Raw genomic sequence first — 19,527 nt, 5'->3', positions numbered from 1 at the left:
TGTAAGAAGCAAATGTAATATGTTTGATAGATAAAACTATAGTCAAAGCGAAGTGAATTTGATGTCATTTACCATGTGAGTATTATGTAATGCCTTGAAATTGTATTGGGTATTACCTTCTGTGAGGCCTCATTTGGGGTTGTTTTTATTTTGTTTGCTATTGTCTGGTTTTTTCTAATAAAATGTTTAAAATGTAAAAAAAAAAAAAAAAGTTTTCCCAGGGCGAGGCTCGTCCCTTGCACTCCGGGCGTGCTGACCCCTGCGATTTCCCCAAATGCAGGAAACTCGACTGCACAATTTTCAGTAGTGGGGGACTGCGGTCGCGCTCTCCCCGATCTCACTGATTAAGAACAGAGATAAATATTGCTGTGGCGTCTCATCAGTCCAGCAGGCCCAGAGGCTTCTGGGAAGTAGAGTTTCTCCGCTTTCCCCTTTGCTGCCCTTCTCCTGGCGCTCCTGCTCCTGAATTTGAAAGAGTCTCATGTGTGCGTGTGTACATAGGTAGACAACAAGAAACACAAACATCTAGAACTTCTTTTATTAAACCACCTGAGAAGTTGCTAATATATATGTTTCTAATTTTGCAAATTTTTATTTCTATTTTATCTATTTTTTTAAATTAAAAAAATATATAACATAAAACTAACAGGCGGTGAGGCTGAGCGGCAGCCTCCAAGCAGCGGTGGTTGCAGATACCCCAGACGAAATGCAATTCAAATGGTGCTGCTTAGTGGAGGTTTGCACCCCTGCCTGACCAGAGGCTCGTCTTTAGCTTCCCACTGGCCGGCTTCTCGTGGAAGGATCTGGGCTGCACTCTAATTTTATGGAAATGGAAGACACCTCCCTAGCTTGCTTCTGTGGCTCCATGGCTGAGGGTGAGTGAAGCTTGGAGGCATCCGAACCCCAGGCCTGTCTGTAGGATGCTTGCCAAAGGATTTGGCCCCAGGCTGAAAAGTCTGGGGTGGAGGATACTTGCCGGTAGGAGGGCCACATAAGGCTTTTGGACAATTCAAAGGATTCAGAACTGATCTGGCTAATTTGACTTGGTACATGAAACATTTTCCAAAAAACAAAAACCCCACACCCTGCACCCTACAGGGCTGTACCCAGCACCCCTTGGTTTCGAGAAACCCAGAGTAAAAGCTTCTGGGCCTTTTCTTTTAGGTCAGAGGTTTGACTGACCTGGCAGGGGAGAGACCCCTCTTCTCCATCTGGGAGTCTGCAGGGTAGGAGACTTGCCCACGGTTGCACCATGCAGACATGAACGATTGAGCTCTGCTCTGTCAAAATCTGGAACTTAATTCAGAGCCGACTTGGGCCTGGAAACAACATTTAAAAAAAAAAAAAAGACTGTCCCAGGCAGCAGCTCAGTTGGTCAGGATGTGGCAGAGGCCCAAGCAGACAGGCAGGGGTTGAGGAGGGTCCCGAAGGCGAAGCAGTTCCCTCCACCCCCGGTGAGCAGCAGCCCGGTCTGGGCAGGCAGTAGGATGCTGCTGTGGTTGTGCAGCAGCAGCGGCCACTCGGGGCCTCCTGGAAGGAACAACTGAGTCCTGAATCCAGTGTGGGGCACAGAGCTGCTTGCTCCAGGGCAGCCCCTGAAGCCTTGTTTGGAGGGGTGCACCAAGGCCGAGTCAAATCTACGAGGGTTTGCAAGGTCCTGGAGCATTTCCGGAATATACACAAGCTACAAAATGAAGCTCCAAAGACCCTGACAAACCACCATGAGATGCAGGAGGTGATTAGAGCAAAGAATAAACTACTGCTCATGGATGTACACCCTGGGGACAGCTGCCAGGCTGTGGGAACAAATCTTCCCCAGGGACCTGCAGAACGATGGCAGGGATTTGAATTGGCAGGCGGCATCTGGCACTCCCCGTGTGAGCGCTGAGATGCAGAGAGCCAGGGGTCCCACTGGATTGACCCAGGCGTACCTGGCGGTGAGAGGAGGAAACAGTTGACCACGTCCTCTGGAGCTGCCCATACACCAGGGAGGTGTCAGAAAGAGTCAGCAAACTCCTCCAGATGGTGACAGGGGTCGTAATCCTAACCAGAGAGGCAGCACGGTTCAGCCACCAGTCCAAGCACAAGGGACCCAACAGCTTGCTTCAGCCAGTTCATCTCCTGCTTCAGGAGCACCCTGGGGAAGACCAGGGACCCGCTCATGTACACCAGCCACCCAGACAGACTGTGCCAAAATGGGGGTGAGTGAGCCCCAGCTGTACAGACCAGTGGAAGAAGAAAGAATGGCACAGACTGTTCAGGGACGGTGTCATGGTGCGGGGTCCTGGGAGCGGCCGTGATCTCTCCTAACGCCCCCTACCATGCCAAGTTCGCGATAAAGCACCCTCGTTCTCGCCTGCCACTTCTTTGATGTTATGTATTTTATAAGGGAGGCTGCCTTTTGTCCCCTTGGACACGGTGCTCTGGTTTATCCTGACCCCTGTTCTGTATGGATTGACTTGGTGCACCCCAGCCTTATAGGCTATGCGTGGCTCCAACCTTCCCTGTACCACGCCCTAAGCCTCGCAGATGTCCCAGACGTTGTTTGGTCGGTTTCCTCTCCGCGCCCACACTGGCGCCCCCGGGCTTGTTACGCAGCCGGCGCCCCTCACTGGTGCCCCTGGGCTTGTCATGCAGCTGGCGCCCCACACTGGTGCCCCTGGGCTTGTCACGCAGCTGGAGCCCCTCACTGGTGCCTCTCACAATTGTGGCTCAGGTGGCCGTAGCCATGCCTGGCCCCCAAATCCCCTCCTCGGGTCTTAAAGCGAGTGCCTGCTCTGGGGTTTCTCGCCTGCGCCCACCCTGAGTCTTCTCACAATTGGGGATCAGGTGGCCGTAGCCCTGCCTGGCCCCAAATTCCATCCTCGGGTCAACAGTTCCTGTGGGGCTCAGGCAGCCTCATCCTTACCTGGCCCCCAGTCCTCTGCACCCCTTCTCAGGGCTGGGGTCAGTGCCCCCTGAACATTGTGCCCTCTCTGGCACTGGGGTCCCCACATCACCGTGGAGCCCCTATGAGGCCTCCTCCAACCCCTAATAGCTTCTCCCGGTCCTCTGATCTTATAAAACTACAAACAGAAAATTCAAGCTCTTGGGCTACAACATAAACTCCAAGCCAACTGGCTAACCATCATGCAAATCCCTACCAGGGCTTCCTCCACCCAGTATCCTCAAGCAGAAACTGCTCAGGCCTTCAGGCTTCTCTGCTCTGCTTACTCCAGCAAGGCTCCTCTTCCTCAGCTGCTAGCAGGGAACTGCCTCCCTGGCCTCAGCCTGGATCACCTTTATATAGGTCAGGCCCTGCCCCCGTCCAGTCAGCTGACCAAACTGCGGTTGCCCCGGCAACTGGCACCTGTACCTCTTGATAGGAGCAGGGCACCAAAGTGCCCTGTGACAGATGGGACCTCCAGAGAGAGGAGGATGACGATAAAGTAGAGACCGACGATAAAGACACAGAAGATGAAGAGGATGAGAAGGAAGACAATAAGGAAGACGGGGACTTAGGGGGAGGAGGTGTGAAAGGATTGGGGAAAGAAACAGAGGGGTTATCAACAGGAATGGGGAGAGGAAGGGGGGATGTGGAGGCTTTTTGTGTAATTGTAATGGTTATGGGAGACGGCGATGACCAAGTAGACACGTGGGAGTGTGGGTGTGCAGGTGCATTTATTGTAACGGGAATGATACTGGTCAGCTGTAGACGTGTGTTACTGTATTTTGCTGTGCCAGTCTCTGGTCAGGTGCTTATTTTTTCCTGACCAGCCGGCAACTTCTGCTCCCTTGTGAGTCGACAGTTTGGATTGCTACATCCACTCTTAAAGATACTAAAGTTTCTCTCCTGCCACGTCTTTGATGTCAAAAAGGTAAAGGAGGAAGATCTTGTCCCTGTCTTCCTCGCTCTCTTTTGGGGTTGCACATAGTGCTCTCGGACCTGGGGCTCCACCTCCCCTACACCCTGCCTAGTGCCAACCTGATCTTTCAAGGTTGTTTCTAGTAAGTATGGTCCCAACCAGCTCTTCTTGATTATTTCTTACCACGATAGTGGCAGACAGAGCATAAAGTCTCTATCTTCTACTACAATGTCCATATACAGCCCTTCTGCCCTTAACTGGATTTAATCCAACTTAAAATTTCCCTTCTCAAGGCAAATGGGGTTTGGACACCCTGACAAGGGTGCTAAATGGCTCCTTTTACTCATGGTCTTGCTGTTTTTCTGCTTGTTTCTTCCAGGGTTGTTGTTGCTCCAGCTCCAGTCATCTGGCTCTGGCATCCATATCTGCTGCTCCAGCGAGTACACTGGTTCCTCCAGTATAGCTGTCCTATCTCTGACTTCCACCAATTGCCCCTAGTGGGGCATTCATCTCACCAAGTGGCGTCTGTTGGTGATGGGAACTTGCGTCTGGTTCCACTGCTATGCCATCCCAGGCCAGTTTTAATCCAGCATTCAAGTTTGGTTTGGTGAACAGGCATCAGCATGCGTTTACAAAGCATTCCTATGACAGTGCTGGATGTTCCTCATCAGTGCTGCTCCTGCGGCCAGCTGCCAGTATAATTGTCATTCCAGCATTTTTGGTAAGTCTCGTCTTGTAGCAGGATCGTTTTTCCTGCCACAGTTACAGATGATTAAGTGAACTGTGTTGGTCACAAGATGGGATGACAAAAGTTTAGCTGTGTATATATATTTATTTATATAGAGATAAAAAAAAGGAGGGGGGGCACACTGTTGGCTCATATTTAGCTTACTGTCCACTGTACCCCCAGGTCCTTTTCTGCAGAGCTGCTGCCCACCCAGTCAGCCCCCAGCCTGCACCGGTGCATGGGATTGCTTCCTCCTAAGTGCAGGACTTTGCACCTGCCCTTATTGAACCTCATGAAATTCCTTTTGGCCCAATTCTCCAATTTGTCTAGGTCACTCTGAATCCTAGCCCTACCCTCCTGTGTATCTACTGCTCCCCCCAGTTTGGTGTTGTCTGCAAACTTGCTGAGGGTGTGCTCTATCCCATCTTCCAGGTCATTGATTGAGACATTGGACAAAACCAGACCCAGGTCTGACCCCTGGGGCACTGCACTTGATACAGGCTGCCATCGAGCTAGATAGTAGCCAGATGCCAGTCCAGATGCCAACTAGACATGAGCCTTTGACTGGTACCCTTTGAGCCTGACACTCGAGCCAGTTTTCTATCTACCTTACAGTCCATCCATCCGACCATTCCTTAGCTTGCTTGTCAGAAAGTTGTGGGAGATAATATCAACAGCCTTTCTAAAGGCTATATCATGTCCATTGCCCTCCCCGCATTCACGGAACCAGTCACCTTGTCATTGAAGGCAATCAGGTTGGTCAGGCATAATTTGCCCTTGGTGAATCCACTGCCACTAGTTCATCCCATGTGCCTGGACATAAATTGCACAATACTTTTATCTTACTTGCATGTGTGTTTATAGTTTGTTCCAGATCATCAGGATGTGGATTGTCCACTGGAGGGAGTGTAAGTGCCGGAGGGTGTGTTGGCAATCACTAAGTGGCATCCATGGTCATGTCATACTTCTGTAATTTTGGGAGCAGGTGCTATATTGCTGGGGGCTTTTTTCCAAGCGCCCTTTTTTGTACATTTTCATCCATGGTTTGTGATCGGCTCCTGTTTTGAATCTGAGATAACATACAGTAAGAGGTGGAATGCCACACACGGCTAAGCCAAACCTTGCATCTCCTTTTCAATTTCTGCACATACCCTTGCCACTGTCATGGACCTTGAGACTATGAAACCGGCAACTTATCAGTCCCATCACTGTACTCAGCCATGTACTAAGTGACTGGCCTCTCTTCCATACTCTGGCCTTCAAACCCATGACGTGCCTTTGAGGAGGAGATGTCTTAGGTGCGTTGCGTGAGCTGTATAGGTGGGCATGAACTCGCTGACGTAATTCGACAAGCCTGGAAAATCTTGCATTCCCTGTTATCTTCAGGTGTTGGCATGTTCAGTATCTTTGATTCATCAGGCCATTTGCTTTTGAGGTCAGCGTGCACTTTCCTGCCTTCTGGACACATTTTGGCATCATGGCTGGGTTTGGTCCAGATTCTGCATAGTTGAAGGGCACTTTCCATATTTAAGATAGTGACCACATCTGTCTATCACTGCTTCCTGCTCTTTGTCCTGGCCCAGTTTACTTTTTATCAATTTTTCCCTTGATCATTTCATAATTGTACTGGGGCCCCTGCTACAGATTCCATATAATATGCCATTAAGTGGTGAATTGTGCAATACATTTAGGCCAGCCACATATGCAAAGAAAGACTGGCCACAAGTGCAAGTAATTATCACACAATAAAGGTGACTCTCCAGCTATAAAAAGAGCCAAATGTCTACAAAGTTAGTGCTTGCAAACGTGTAACAACTCTACAGCTGGTTTCCTCCAGTTTTAATTTGAATATGTCGCAGGGCCATTGAAGTCATGTGTTTGTTTCCCTTCTTCTAGGCTTTTTATTTGTGTTTCTAGTTGTTCTCCAGCCTGGTATATACTCATTGTCAGATCCTTCTCTCTTAGTAATTGCTCATGGATTTTTTTCGTTCTTGCACCCCAGGACAATCTGCTCTGTTACAGATGTTCTCATTCTGAACATACACCTCTCCTAAGCACTGTCATTTTTGAACTGCACAGACATCCTCACATTTTTGCATGATTTCTGTAATGTTTTCCTCCTCCCTTGTATGGGAGGCACTAGATGCATTCAGGGCTTCATTGCCAGGAACTGTGAAGAGCAAAACAATCTTTTGCTCTTCCTCTGTGCCCCTGTGTCCTTCACCTACACAAAGCCATAGTTAGCCATGTCTGTTTAAAGTCAAGTAAAAGGCAGCATAGATTTGCATCTTATTACAAACTATGCCAGCGATTCTCAATTAGGGTGTTGCCAGATCCTTTGAAGGGTGCCTCCAAGTGTGAGGAGACAAGTAGGGCGTGAGGAGATAAGCAGACAAGCTAAGCAAATAAACCCTATTCAGGCCTGAACAATTCCCCCACCGCCCAGCCTCTCTGTAAGGACGTGAATACTAATATATGAATTCTACTGCGGACACTGGGTGTCACTTGATTCACAAAGTTAATGGGGGGGAGGAGGTGCTGGTGTCCAGAAAAGTTGAGAACCACTGAACTAACCAAAGTAGATCTATCTATCTACTTTGGGGGTGTGTGTGTATATATATATGTGTGTGTGTGTGTGCGCGTGTGTGCGCGTGTGTAAATATATATAGCGTGTATGTATAAATATATATAGTGCCTATAGTGTGTGTGTGTGTATATAATATTTATATATCTATACACACATATATAGCGTGTGTGTGTATGTGTGATGTATATATAGCATGTGAGTGAGATCTTTAGTCTGGGGGGGATGGGGTGTGCAATACCTATAGTGCATGTATGCAAGGCACATATAGTGTGTGCATGTGTGCAATGCACACATATACTGTGTGTACAGTGCATATGTAGTGTGCACGTGTGCAATGTATATATAGTGTGTGTATGCAAGGCAGAGTGTGCGCATGTGTGCAATGCACATAGTATGTGCAACGCACATATACATAGAGTGTGTGTGCATGCAATTCATACAGACAGTGTGTGATAGCTAGTCTGTGCGGTTCCAGTCTCCTCTCCTCTCCAACTCAGGTTGCCGCCTGAGACTTTCCCAGGCAGGGCCCGCTCCCCTGGACGCGCAGGTCAGCCGCTACAGGCAGGCACCAGCACTGCCCTCCGCAGTACCCTCCTGTTCCGCCACACCCGGAAGTAGCCGCTTGTCCAACCCCCAGCGAATGCCACACTTCCTGGACACGGACACTACCTTTCTGGGAGGACTTGCTCTATGGCAGTGGGTGAACCAAGCCTTTAAACCCAAACCAAGCGTGTGAAGTTGCGTGTGCGCGTGGGGCCTTGCAAGTGATGACCCCCGGCTGCGAATTCACCCCGCGCGCGGTCACCACGGGCACGCTGCGGGGCTTACCCCGAAGAGACTACATTTCCCAGCAACCCCCGCTCCCTTCGGCTTACGTAATCTTCCTCGCCCAATGGAAAGCAGCAGCGGGGTTTATATTTCCCCTCGGGAGCGGCGGCCCCTTCCTTTCCCGGCCGGCGCAGCAAGATGGCTGTGCAGATCTCTAAGAAGCGCAAGGTGGGCGCCGCGGGGCGGGTTCCCGGGCTGGCGGGGCGGGGCCATATCGGCGCGGCCGGGCGCGAGGGGGGCCCGGGCAGGGTTTGGGGTCGGGAATGTCGGGGACAGGGCGGCGGCGGGGGCGGATGAAGGCGGATGGAGGCTCGGCCTGGCCTGGCCTGGCTGGCCTGGCCGCCAACATGGCGGCTCCCTGCATCTTGTGGGGGTGGGGGGCAGGATTACGTAGGGGGGTTACGTAGGTGGGGGAGGGAGGCTGCAGCGCGTGGGGCAGAGCGCGTTTGCACGTGTGTCCGGGCTGCAGCTCTGCCCTCCCCTGCGGCGCCAGGGCTCTGCTCCCCCCCCGGGCCAGGGCAGGTGCTCTGGGTGCAGCCCAGGGAGCCCTTCCCAGGTGCACGCACGAGCTGAGTGTGGCGGGAAGTGGTCTGGTCCTCCCTGCGGCCGGGTGACTTCAGCAGCGAGCGGGTTGCAAAGGAGCTGGGTCCTACAGAACGTAACCCCACGTGCGTGCTGGCTGCCCCGCGGGTGTCATTCCAGCCTGGAAGTCTTCCGAGAATAGTTGAACCTTAAAGTCCAGTTTGGCCAGTGCTGTTTAGGAAGTCTCATCGTTCAGTTGCGGTTATACATCCACTCGTTCTGGAGCAGCCCGAGTGCAAGCTGGTGTTGGAAGAGAGTGTTCTGCTACTAAAGTTAGGCTGACCAGTTGGTTGTAGGTGTGTTTTCGGGGGTTATTGCCACCTAAGTCTTGCAGAGCGCAGCAGCGCAGTGATCCAGGGTGGCTCTGCCAGCCTCCTGAACCAGCTGCTAAACTGAGAGTATTTCATAGAGAAGTGGGGGCTGGCAGAGATGTTCAGACGTTGTGTCTAGTCCAACCACCAGCATGAAGCGAGATCCTCCCCTGTTCAAACAGTCCTGTTCAGTCTAAACTCGTCATAAGGCTGTTCACCCTGATACCTAGCACCCTAACCTGTTGCAGGGAAAGCAGCGGAGCTGTGGTGGTCAATGCCCTGCTTCTGTGGAAATGTTGTTAATGTTTACTTAAGAGATCCCAGGCCCTTGCTGAAGACAAGGCAACCTTCTTCCTGCCCCTTTTCCCGCCCAGTCTATACTGTTTTGACCACGGGGTAAAATTCCTTCCTGACACCAAATTCGATGGTCAAATTCGACTCGTCTGATCCTGAGCAGAGGGGCAGGAAAGACCCTCTAACCAGGAGCCTCTTGCTCTGGCCCCAGCTGGAGCATTGACACAGCTGGAGCCCAGTCATAGTTCCCAGCTTTGGTTGCAACCAGAGGAAGGCTTAAAAAATACCCTGACATGTATAGCAGAAAGCGGGGATAGGGGCAGGAACCAGCAAAACAACAGTTGGTTTTGTTGAGCAGAGTTTGACCAGGTCTGTTTCCTTTTCTAGTTTGTCGCGGATGGTATCTTCAAAGCCGAACTGAATGAGTTTCTGACTCGTGAACTGGCCGAAGATGGGTACTCTGGAGTAGAAGTCAGAGTGACTCCAACCAGGACTGAAATTATCATCCTGGCTACCAGGTGAGAGGAGTGTGCTTTGAGCTCTTTGATACTGTTTAGAGTTGTGTTTGACACTTGTGTGCAGCACGTCTGTGTATTGCATTTCTTTAGGAAGGTGGCAAAAAGAAATTACAAGAAGAAATTAAGGCAACCCCCTCCCCTCACCACCAGTCCATGCCAATTTGAGCATGGGGTAAAAGTCCTTCGTGACCCCTAATACACTGATCAGTGTCACCCTGAATGGAGGGGCAAGATTAGCCAGGAACAGCCTTCTGGTTTTGCAGGAGCATTGGCACAGCCCAGTCACAGGGGGCATTTTTACATATGCAAGCACTGCAGTGCCGAGTGCTTTGAAAAGTCTTTGGTACTGTGACGCTTTCATAGTTTCATAGTTTGTAGGGTCTTAAGGGACCTGAGCGGATTTCATAGGTTTCATAGACATCAGGGCTGGAAGGGACCTCGGGAGATCTAGTCCAGCCCCCTGCCATAGCAGGAAAGAGTACTGGGGTCAAATGACCCCAGCAAGGTGTTCATCTAATGCTTGCAGTTGTATAAGTGATGAAACGCACATCAGCACTGAGAAAATGGCGGTGGTGCGCTTTCGAACTAAAACACATCGGCGCTACTGTAGTTCAAAAGCGCACAGACATTTTCTATGCGCTGACATGGATTTTGCCACTTACGCAACTGTATGTGACGCAGCACAGTTTGCCTCAGCTTGTGTGTGGAGCAGGCTCAGTTAATCGAGTCTGCTCCGAAGCAGCGGATCTCCGGTGTGTTGCCGGACAAAGAAGTATGTGTATAAATGCCCCGAGTCCCCAACCTTGGCTGTAGCCAGCACCCAGTGCTGCTGAGTAAGGATTAAAAAAGCACCCTGCTATGTGTAACAGAAAGGGAGTGCTCGGATGACCACCTTTGCGAAAGTGGCAAGCAGAAATAATGGGAAGACTATTGGCTATTAGGAAAACCTTCCTGGAAATGAGAGTAAATAGCAGGATTGTCTTTCAAAAAATACTAGATACCTGATTCTGATCAGTCACTTAAAACTGGACTGAAGCAAACGCTAGCACTTGGATCAGATCATTAAAGGTTTTCATGTATCAGATTCTGTTGACATTCATGGAAGTGAAGTGACAGGCATTGAAGGCAGTTTTGATCTAGGTTATGTTCTGTAAAGCAATACGTTCAGTTTCAAATCCAGGTTGTAATATGTGGTGGTTTTTTTTTTTTGTTTTTTTTTACAGAACTCAGAATGTTTTGGGTGAAAAAGGTCGTCGTATCCGTGAGCTGACAGCTGTTGTGCAAAAGAGGTTTGGCTTTCCTGAGGGAAGTGTTGAGGTAAGTTTTTTCTGTTTGGTTGATGCTTTAAAATAGGCCTTGCTATTGCTTTATATTCAGATGGGTTGGATAAGTTTAAAGGGCACCCATTTGAAAAGCTGGTGTCTGTTGGCAGATGTTTTGCCCATTGTCATGGCTACAACTATTGGTTATAGTTCTGAAACATTAGCAGATGCTCTTCTCTCCTTGTGAATGTTGCCTTGTTTCCCGAATTTGCTACAGTGATCATGACCACTTGTTAATGCTTCTGCCTCTTATCACCCCGCCATGATCTGTCTTTGAACATTTGCCTGGGGAAAGTAGGGCAGACAGTCCTGACCTAGAGTATGGAAATTAGCCTGGCTGAAGTGCTAACATGATGCAGGTTTTTTGCTGTAGCTCTTTAACAGGAGTAAGTAACTCAGTGTTATAGTTCAGGAGTCAAATGCTGTGCCTTGACCACAGTAGTACTTTAGGGGTCTTGAAGCTCATTGAATTCTAAATAAATAGGTACTGTACAAATAAGAATCATTCAGCATTACACTTAACCAGGATTAAAATGCTTGAGCATCAATTATCCAGCTTTTATGGAGTTTTGAAAGCTTCCCTGGTCAGTAGGGTTAGCCCATGACTGTCCCCATGGGTGATGACTTGTGCCTCCTGAGTGTGGGGGCGGGCACCAGATCGCTGATGGGGTGGTCCCCAGTGGCTGATCCCCGAGCCAGTGGCAAAACTGGGAGTGCATTTTTAGTTTTGTGGCTGGCGCTTCCAGTGGGGGTGTGTGTGTGCACCCCCTACTATGCATTGCCAACAACCATCCCCTTCGTGGTTCTTTGGACCTTTCTCTGAAGCATCCAGTACTGAATATGGCAGGCAGTGCTGGACTGGATTGACAGCCAGCTGGTGAGATCTGTTAAGGCAAGTCCATTTTCCACACTGCATAAGGCTTAACAGCTTAGAGATTTGAAAGAGGCTGCCTTAGGATGAGTGTGTGGGTCCACCATTCAGGTTCATCGTATGCATTACCTAAATAAGTCTGCTTGCAACTTCATACTTTGACCATGATTTTTTTAAAATTTAAGCTTTCAGTCATCGCAGCATGCGGGCAATGTCTGCAGGTTGCTTCTGCAAGCACTGCCAGGCATTCCAGGCCCCCCTTGGAAGATAACATCACCAATGTAGTCTGAACTTGGACACATTGGAAAGATTACATCTCCAAGGCTGCCGGATGCTCTAGGCATGCTTGGGTAGGAAGCACCTCCTGGACTGCACTAGGCATGTCTTGATGAGCCATCAGATGACACTAGGATGCCTCAATGCAAGGAGTAGAAGACAAGCAGCAAAGCCTTTCAAAGCCTCAGTGCAGTGTTTATGGGTAAAGATCCTGCAGATGTGTAAGTATCAGGAGCTAACTGGGTTACTGGGTGTTATGGAGAGGTGCACAGAGGTTGATATGGAGCTCTGGTAGCTTGTATGCAGGACAACATCAGCTGTCAATGGTTGCAGCCCCATTTGCTGAGCACCTTGTTCTGCTTTGCAGCTCTATGCTGAGAAGGTGGCCACGAGAGGTCTGTGCGCTATTGCCCAAGCAGAGTCACTGCGCTACAAACTTTTGGGAGGCTTAGCAGTGCGCCGGTAAGTAAGATGTATAATACATATTCCATGGATGCAGTAGGGTAGACAAGCGACATGAGGCTAGGAATGCCTGAGTTCTGATACCAGGTCTGTAGTGTTGAGGAAAATACTAAATACCATCTTTTATTCCTAAAGTTGGTCTCTAATGAGCTGCCTGGATGAGGATAAACTTTCTTTGTGGTGTCAGCCCTATATATGATGCTTCTAATTAGACCTAGACCCTCTTGGTAAGAAATGAGGTTGAAAGTAAATTCCAAAGAATGGAGCATTAGTCTCAGACACCCTCAGGTCTGTTTCTCATGTCCCTTCAGTGATGATACGATGACGAGTCTGAAAAGGATCTCCCCTGCTAAGGGCATCCTGCTCAGTGTCACGTTCTGTTATGCTGTGTTTGGATTCCTTAGTGGGAATGTCCTCTTTCATGGATGATTTAGAGGCATTTGTCTGAGAAGGGAGAGGCAGGCATGGTTTCCTTTTGAGAGGTATTTGTACTGCTGCTTCTGTTTCCCATAGCCATTTGGGCCAGGCCCTGTTCATGTGGGACACTTGCAACTGAAGTGCAAGACGCTGCAGGCTCTCAAACAAAGGTAGCAACATCAGCCACTTTATTGTAATATTTCCAGCAGCCCATCTAGTGTAGAGAAGGCTTTGGACAGACTGCACTATGTTGATCAGCCTTGGCTTATCTGGAAGGCTTTCTCAAAGAGCAGAATGAGCTTTATTTCCAAATAAGACTTCATCAACAGAGCAGTTGGTGGCAGATTCCACAGTTGTGGTATTGGATGCATTAATGGTAGGCAAGAGCCTGTATAACCTATTGAATATTTCCTTGAAGAGCCTGCTATGGTGTCCTCCGCTTCATCATGGAGAGTGGTGCCAAGGGTTGTGAGGTGGTTGTGTCTGGCAAGCTCAGAGGCCAGCGAGCCAAGTCCATGAAGTTTGTGGATGGCCTGATGATCCACAGTGGAGATCCTGTAAACTACTACGTCGATACAGCTGTGCGCCATGTCCTTCTCAGGCAGGGTGAGTACTTGGGAGTTTGTATCCCCTCTGCAGCTTCCTGTAATAGTGCTTCAGAGCCAGAAAAGTCTTAGCTGCTGCTTACCCGTTCCTCTAGTTGAATGGGGGAATTGGCCACTTCCACGATCTTGGCATGTTACCTGTTCTGCAAAGCGTTCCACTCTGACTGCTGCTAGCCTCTTGAGTGTATTTGCTTCATTGTGCTTAGCCCCTTGATAGTTTCAAGACCAGGGTTCTTAGTCATTTGTGTTTTATGTTGTATAGACCATGGTGTTCTGTTCACACTTTTCCTGGAACATTGCAACTATGGCTGCACTGATAGAGATTTTGGGGGCTGATATCCATAACCAATTTTTTTTTTAAGGAGGCATGTCGACTGATGCCAATCTGATTTCCGGTACAGCTGCCTTCAGCTGGTGTGTTGTGGTGGAAGGGGTGTGGAGGGGCAGATCAATGCCTCCCCGATTGCCCCCTTCCCAGCACTGCCGCTGCCTGTCCCAAGCACAGCCCAGCCCCTGCCCAGAAGAGCTGCAGCTGCACACGCTTGCTGACATTTATCAGCTGCATCAGGCTGATCTTTCCAATACAGCCAATTTTCTTTATATCAGACCACTGCCAATCCAATATCAGACCACTGTATCGGTGCACCTCTAGTTGTAATGTTTCCATGCAGTGACCCAATGTTTTGCAGCCTCTGGCATTTTCTCAGAATTGCAAAAGAAGTCTGAGCAAACACACTGAAAGTGCACTTTATATGACTGACAAGGTAATGGAATTAGTTTGAGTTACTGGAAGGAAGAAGAATTTTGGGTAGTGTTTTTGAAATGTCTTGTTTCTACTTAAGTTGCATGCCTGACAATCTTGGGGGAAGATCCTATATTGAGTTTATTTAAAAAAAAAAAAGCTTAGCACTCTCACTTGATATCTCTAGTCTGCCAAGAACTAGAGAAAAAACAGCAGACAAAACTACCTCTCCCCTCTTTATGGTGAAAGGAGGGGAAAGACTTGCCCTTACAAATAGAATTAGTCATCTCTACCCCTGTAGAGCCATTGGCCTGCCAGGAGCTCTGTAAAAGCGGACTGATATCCCTTCAGTGATGATATGATGACGAGTCAGAAAGGACACTCCTGTCGAAGTATCGCTCGTTCTGTGCCACGTTCTGTGGTGCAGTGCTTGGGATGCCTTTGCAGGTTGTCCTGTTCATTGAATGATTTAGAGGCATTTGTCTGAGAAGGGATACAGAAAGCAGATTCTTTTAGCTGTCCAGCTAGGTGCTCTCAGTGTAGAAGGTGGGGTTTTAATTTGGTTATTTTTTCAGGATGTTTGTGTGGGGCATGAAACAATGCCGTTGGCAATGACTAAACAGAGTGAAGATACAGAATGAAAGAAAATAAATACAGCAGGACACAATGTTAATGCTGATTTGAGACCTAGAGCACAGTTTGACTAATGGGCCATAATTTAGATGCTGTCTTATGGGATGTGTTTTACCAGTCTGTTTCTTAGGTGTTCACTAGAAAGTTGGAAACTGCCACTGAACAAGCAGTGTTAGCAGTTGGAGCCTATTGTAGGGGGCCATACGCCTGCCATTGACCTCCTGTTTCTTTCCTGAACTGTTCTCCAGGTGTGCTGGGTATCAAAGTAAAGATCATGCTGCCTTGGGACCCAAGTGGGAAGATTGGCCCCAAGAAGCCCCTGCCAGACCACGTCAGCATTGTGGAACCCAAAGAAGAGATCTTGCCCACCACACCCATCTCAGAGCAGAAAGGTAGCAAACCAGAACAGCCAGCTATGCCTCAGCCAGTTCCCACAGCCTAGGGGTAAGTGACTTTATTCTGAAATGCCAAGAACTAATGTGATATACACTGGAAACTTTTATGACCCATGTTAGGAAAAAACAACTGCTTTGAGGCAGGGTTGCCCAACTGGTGGTCCATGAGGGGTTAAGTTGTAGCCCCTGGGCTCCTGCCTGGTCATGACTTGCCCCATCAGTTTTGGCTGTGGCCGGAGTCTCCATGCTCTCTCCCCCTCAGTATTTCACTGCCTGCCTCTGTCTCAAAGGCTGTGGCTGGTGAAGCTCAAGGTCACCCTGGGAGCATTTGGGGAAGGGGGAGGTTCCCAGGATCCCATGGCTTCCCCTGGTGCAGCCCATAGGACCTTTGGCCATGCATGCGTACAAGTTGGACAGTCCTGCGTTGAGGCATAAAACGACAGATTGGGCAGAAAGAATTGGGTGAATTATCCGAGCTCCCAATTTTACTCAATTTCAATTGATTTAAGGATTCTGGCTAAAAGCCATGTTCCCGAAAACGTGACAGACATACAACCGTAATATAAATTTTAAGCAAAAATAACAGAGATGCAAATATAATTATAAAATGGGGCCAACTGTTAGGGCTTAATAATAATAAATTAAGGCCAAGCATTATTCCTACTCCTAGAATTAACATAATCAAGTACAAGTATGGCGATAAATCGGATCATGAATCTATAAAAATGTTGTGCTTAGTCCACAATTGACATAGTAAAAATCAAATATAGTAATAAAGTTTATCAGTCATATCAGCAGTAAAGGATGTTTAGCTCTGATCGCTTCAGTCAGAGCTCCCAGTCTTCATCCAGAGAATTTTATAGTGGCCACTGAACACTTTCACCAGGCTGAAGTAAAGTTAACTGGTTTGTTACTTTGGAAATAAGCAGTGTTGGTAGTTTGTGACTTAATCTGAGCATAAATTAGTAGAGAAACACATGTCACTATAAAAGCACCATGGCTGGCCTGTTTAGATAGCATCTCCACCTTGAGGAGCAAGGAGGTGTCCTTCCCTCTGTATTTCTCTTCTGTTTCTAAGAGGCAGCCAGCAAAAGTAGTTAAGACATGGCCCTAAGCACGTGCTGGAACGGGAAGTAAAGACAATAGATAAGAAACATATTGAACTCCTGTAGAGAGAGCCCTGCGTCTCTCTGGCACTGCTGTGATCTGAATTGGGTTGTTCCAGCCCTTCAGTGAGGATGAAATGACGAGTCTGAAAGGAGAGATCCTTGGCCCATTGTCCTTCTCCGTGTTACTTTCTGTATCATGGATGCCTGGACTTTGAGTTGGAGTCCTCTGCTGATGACTTAGAGGCATTTGTCTGAGAAGGGTTATTAGGCCTCTTAGTACCCTGGTGTGCAAGGAGGGAGGTTGAGTCTGGTAACAGTACATGCTGAGTTATGGCTCCTGGAGAGCCCTGCTGTTATCCCAGCACTCCCTTTGTCTTTGTCCCAGATATTTGGAGTAACCTGCCTGTTAATAGACACAGGCCCAGCTCTCTGTGTAGGAAGCATCTGAATATGTGTGTTTGGTAGTTAGCGACTCTATATTCTGGATTCTTCTAGTTTTAAATGAATGGATTAAGATGCAATTTGACACTTTCCCACTAGTGTGACTGCAGGGAGGAAAGACCTTGGGTTGGTTTCACTTTTCAGGCTGTGATAAAAGATGGGCCTTATTAGCCTCGCATTTGAGAAACCTTCAAGTCTTTTCTGACCTTCAAGTGCTGTGTGACCATGGGCAGATCACTCCATCTCTGGGCCTCTGACCCATCTGTTAAATGTGGTTAACTAGCATTATCATGTGTTCTGACTAGCACTCTTTAGCCTGGCTTGTAACTGGTTTCACGCAGGCAGGATTATCTTGGGTTACTGTGGTTATTAAATAAGTTCACTGCTGTGATAAAGCCCTTTTTTATTGCTTGTAGGGTTTGTCAGCACCTGGAATGAGAAGCTTGACTACAGCCAGTGGAAGTCTCTTAATAAAATGATAAAAGACCATCTTTTTGTGGAGACTCTTCTTTGCTGTATGCAGTCTGGAGAATTTCTGCCTTCCAGCTCTGTGTGGGAATTACTCCTTGTCGAGGGTTTTCCAGCCCTGGGTTTTGTTTTCCTACCACCTCCATGGAGTCATCTGGTCAGAAGTCTGAATTAAGCAGAAATAGGCCAACCCAGTAATGTTGTCTGACTCTGAATAGAGAACCGAAGCCACTAGCTGGTAATAAGGGCTGACATTCATGAGACCCAAAACGGCAGTCCATATCTCTTGGTGACACTTGTTTTACAGCAGTTGTCTTAATTTATAATTTTAGTCCTGAAGCACCTGCCTCCCTTCATGAAAGTGTTTAGGATGCAGAGGAAGGGAATCTAGTAAAAAATTTCAAAAAAAAGGAAAGGAAGGGCCTGCTTGCCCTGGGGGGGGATATAAACCCTGCTGCTGCTACCCATTGGGCCTGGGGAGTTGGCTGTGGGAGAGCGTGGTACAAAGGGAGGAACTTGGTGTAATTCGCCTTCTGCCTTCACATAGAAGTGTGGTGGGGAGGGAGGTTGCAGGATTTTTTGGAGAGGAGGGGTGGTGGTGGTGGGGGGGCGGGGTTCACGTTAAATGAGTTGCCTTAGCATTCCTTGGGGGCCCTGGTTCTTGCAGTTTAGAAAGCCATACTTTTAATGAATAAATGCTGTGCTGTCTCTGCCCTTGTCTTCACCTCCATCCCTGATTTGTATAAACACACCTACCATACTCCAGGGACCTCCCCCTGTTTCACAAACTGGGCAGAATATGTCAAAATCATGCCAGGCTCATGCTGTAGTTCAGCCCTTTGGCCCCCGGGTGCTGCTGAGACCAAGTTTTGTCCAAGACACGACAGACTTTCTAGGAAAAGTCAAAAACAGACCACCTTCCCAGCAACACCCTCCTAGCCATCATGGATGGTACCAGCTCAGCATCCCACCCAGGACGGCATCCAAACCTGTCTCGCGTATCAACGAGAGCGAGATTACATCTCGGAGAGCAACCCTCCAGACATTACTGAATTTATTACTTCATCTTCACACGCAACAACTTCATTTTCAACAGCCAATGCTTCCTCTGGACCATGGGCACTGCTACGGGCACTAAAATAGCCCCACGAGATGCCAACCTTCTTATGGCCCACCTGGAAGAAGACTTCCATGGGGAGCAGAAAGGGGGGGCAGGGAGAGAGGAGTTGGATCCTCATGTTATACGGATAGACTTTTGCCTACTGCTTTTAATCTTACGTATTTTTCTGAGTTTTGCATTGCCTTAAACTCCATTTTGTATTGCTCTGTAGCTTGACATAAGTGTTTGACCTTTGTATGCTGTGTGTGTGGGAGAAGGGGTGACTGTCCAGGGAGTACCGTGGGGTGGGAGGGGAGGGGATGAGGCGGGGGTTGCAGCTGCTGAGGCACCGCCCGTGCGGACCAGGCTGGAGGTGGTGGCTGATGGCTCGCCCACCCCGTGCATGGGCTGCCCTGGCTTGTCCTAGACAGGAGTGTTCCCTGTGGAGGCTCAAATCCTGGCTTTTCCTGACCAAGTGTGGTACACTGCCAAAAAAAAATTCCCCAAAAAGTATGCGACTATGTGTGGAGCGGTAGCCTAGGCTTTCTCAGTTTCTAGGCTTCCACACAGCACAATTGTTGATGTTTCTGAGGTGCTTTTACAATAATGGAAGTAGCCTTAGGTCCTCAGCTCTGGGAGGAAGTTGAGGCTGGGCCCTGGAGTTGCGAGCAATGAGGACTGCGACCTGGGCAGAGGGAACCAGCATTATGGTTATAGGTTAGGGGCTGCCCCTCTCGGCAGCACAGAGGCAGAGAGGGATCTTGGAGTCAAGATTGACTCCAGGATGAATATGAGTCACCAGTGTGATGAAGCAATAGGCAGAGCCAACCGCACTCTGTCCTACATCAACGGGGGCATCACTACCAGGTCCAGAGAGGTCTTGCTCCCCCTCTATGCGGCGCTGGTCAGGCCACAGCTGGAGTCCTGTGTCCAGCTCTGGGCGCCGCACTTCAGGAGGGACGTGGGGAACCTGGAGAGGGTCCAGAGGAGGCCAC

General features: G+C 48.8%; 1 protein-coding gene across 1 annotated transcript; it reads left to right on the top strand.

The window, feature by feature from the left end:
• Positions 1-8,058: 8,058 nt before the first annotated feature.
• Positions 8,059-17,456, top strand: RPS3 (ribosomal protein S3). The gene is made up of 7 exons (XM_019530522.1): positions 8,059-8,155; positions 9,562-9,692; positions 10,916-11,009; positions 12,529-12,623; positions 13,459-13,646; positions 15,269-15,464; positions 17,382-17,456. The coding sequence occupies exons 1-6, from the start codon at positions 8,126-8,128 to the stop codon at positions 15,460-15,462; spliced, it is 732 nt and encodes a 243-aa protein (XP_019386067.1). The 5' UTR covers positions 8,059-8,125; the 3' UTR covers positions 15,463-15,464; positions 17,382-17,456.
• Positions 17,457-19,527: the final 2,071 nt, after the last annotated feature.

This window comes from Crocodylus porosus, unplaced genomic scaffold (genome assembly GCF_001723895.1).
Source record: "Crocodylus porosus isolate Cpor-Errol unplaced genomic scaffold, CroPor_comp1, whole genome shotgun sequence".
NCBI lineage: Eukaryota > Metazoa > Chordata > Crocodylia > Crocodylidae > Crocodylus > Crocodylus porosus.
This window is presented reverse-complemented; position numbering and strand designations above follow the sequence as displayed.

Excerpts from the sequence above, each read along its gene's own strand:
- RPS3 (XM_019530522.1), top strand. The coding sequence starts at position 8,126 with ATGGCTGTGCAGATCTCTAAGAAGCGCAAG. Across the intron at positions 8,156-9,561 it reads AGATCTCTAAGAAGCGCAAG|TTTGTCGCGGATGGTATCTT; the intron begins GTGGGCGCCGCG and ends TTCCTTTTCTAG. Across the intron at positions 11,010-12,528 it reads TTCCTGAGGGAAGTGTTGAG|CTCTATGCTGAGAAGGTGGC; the intron begins GTAAGTTTTTTC and ends TCTGCTTTGCAG.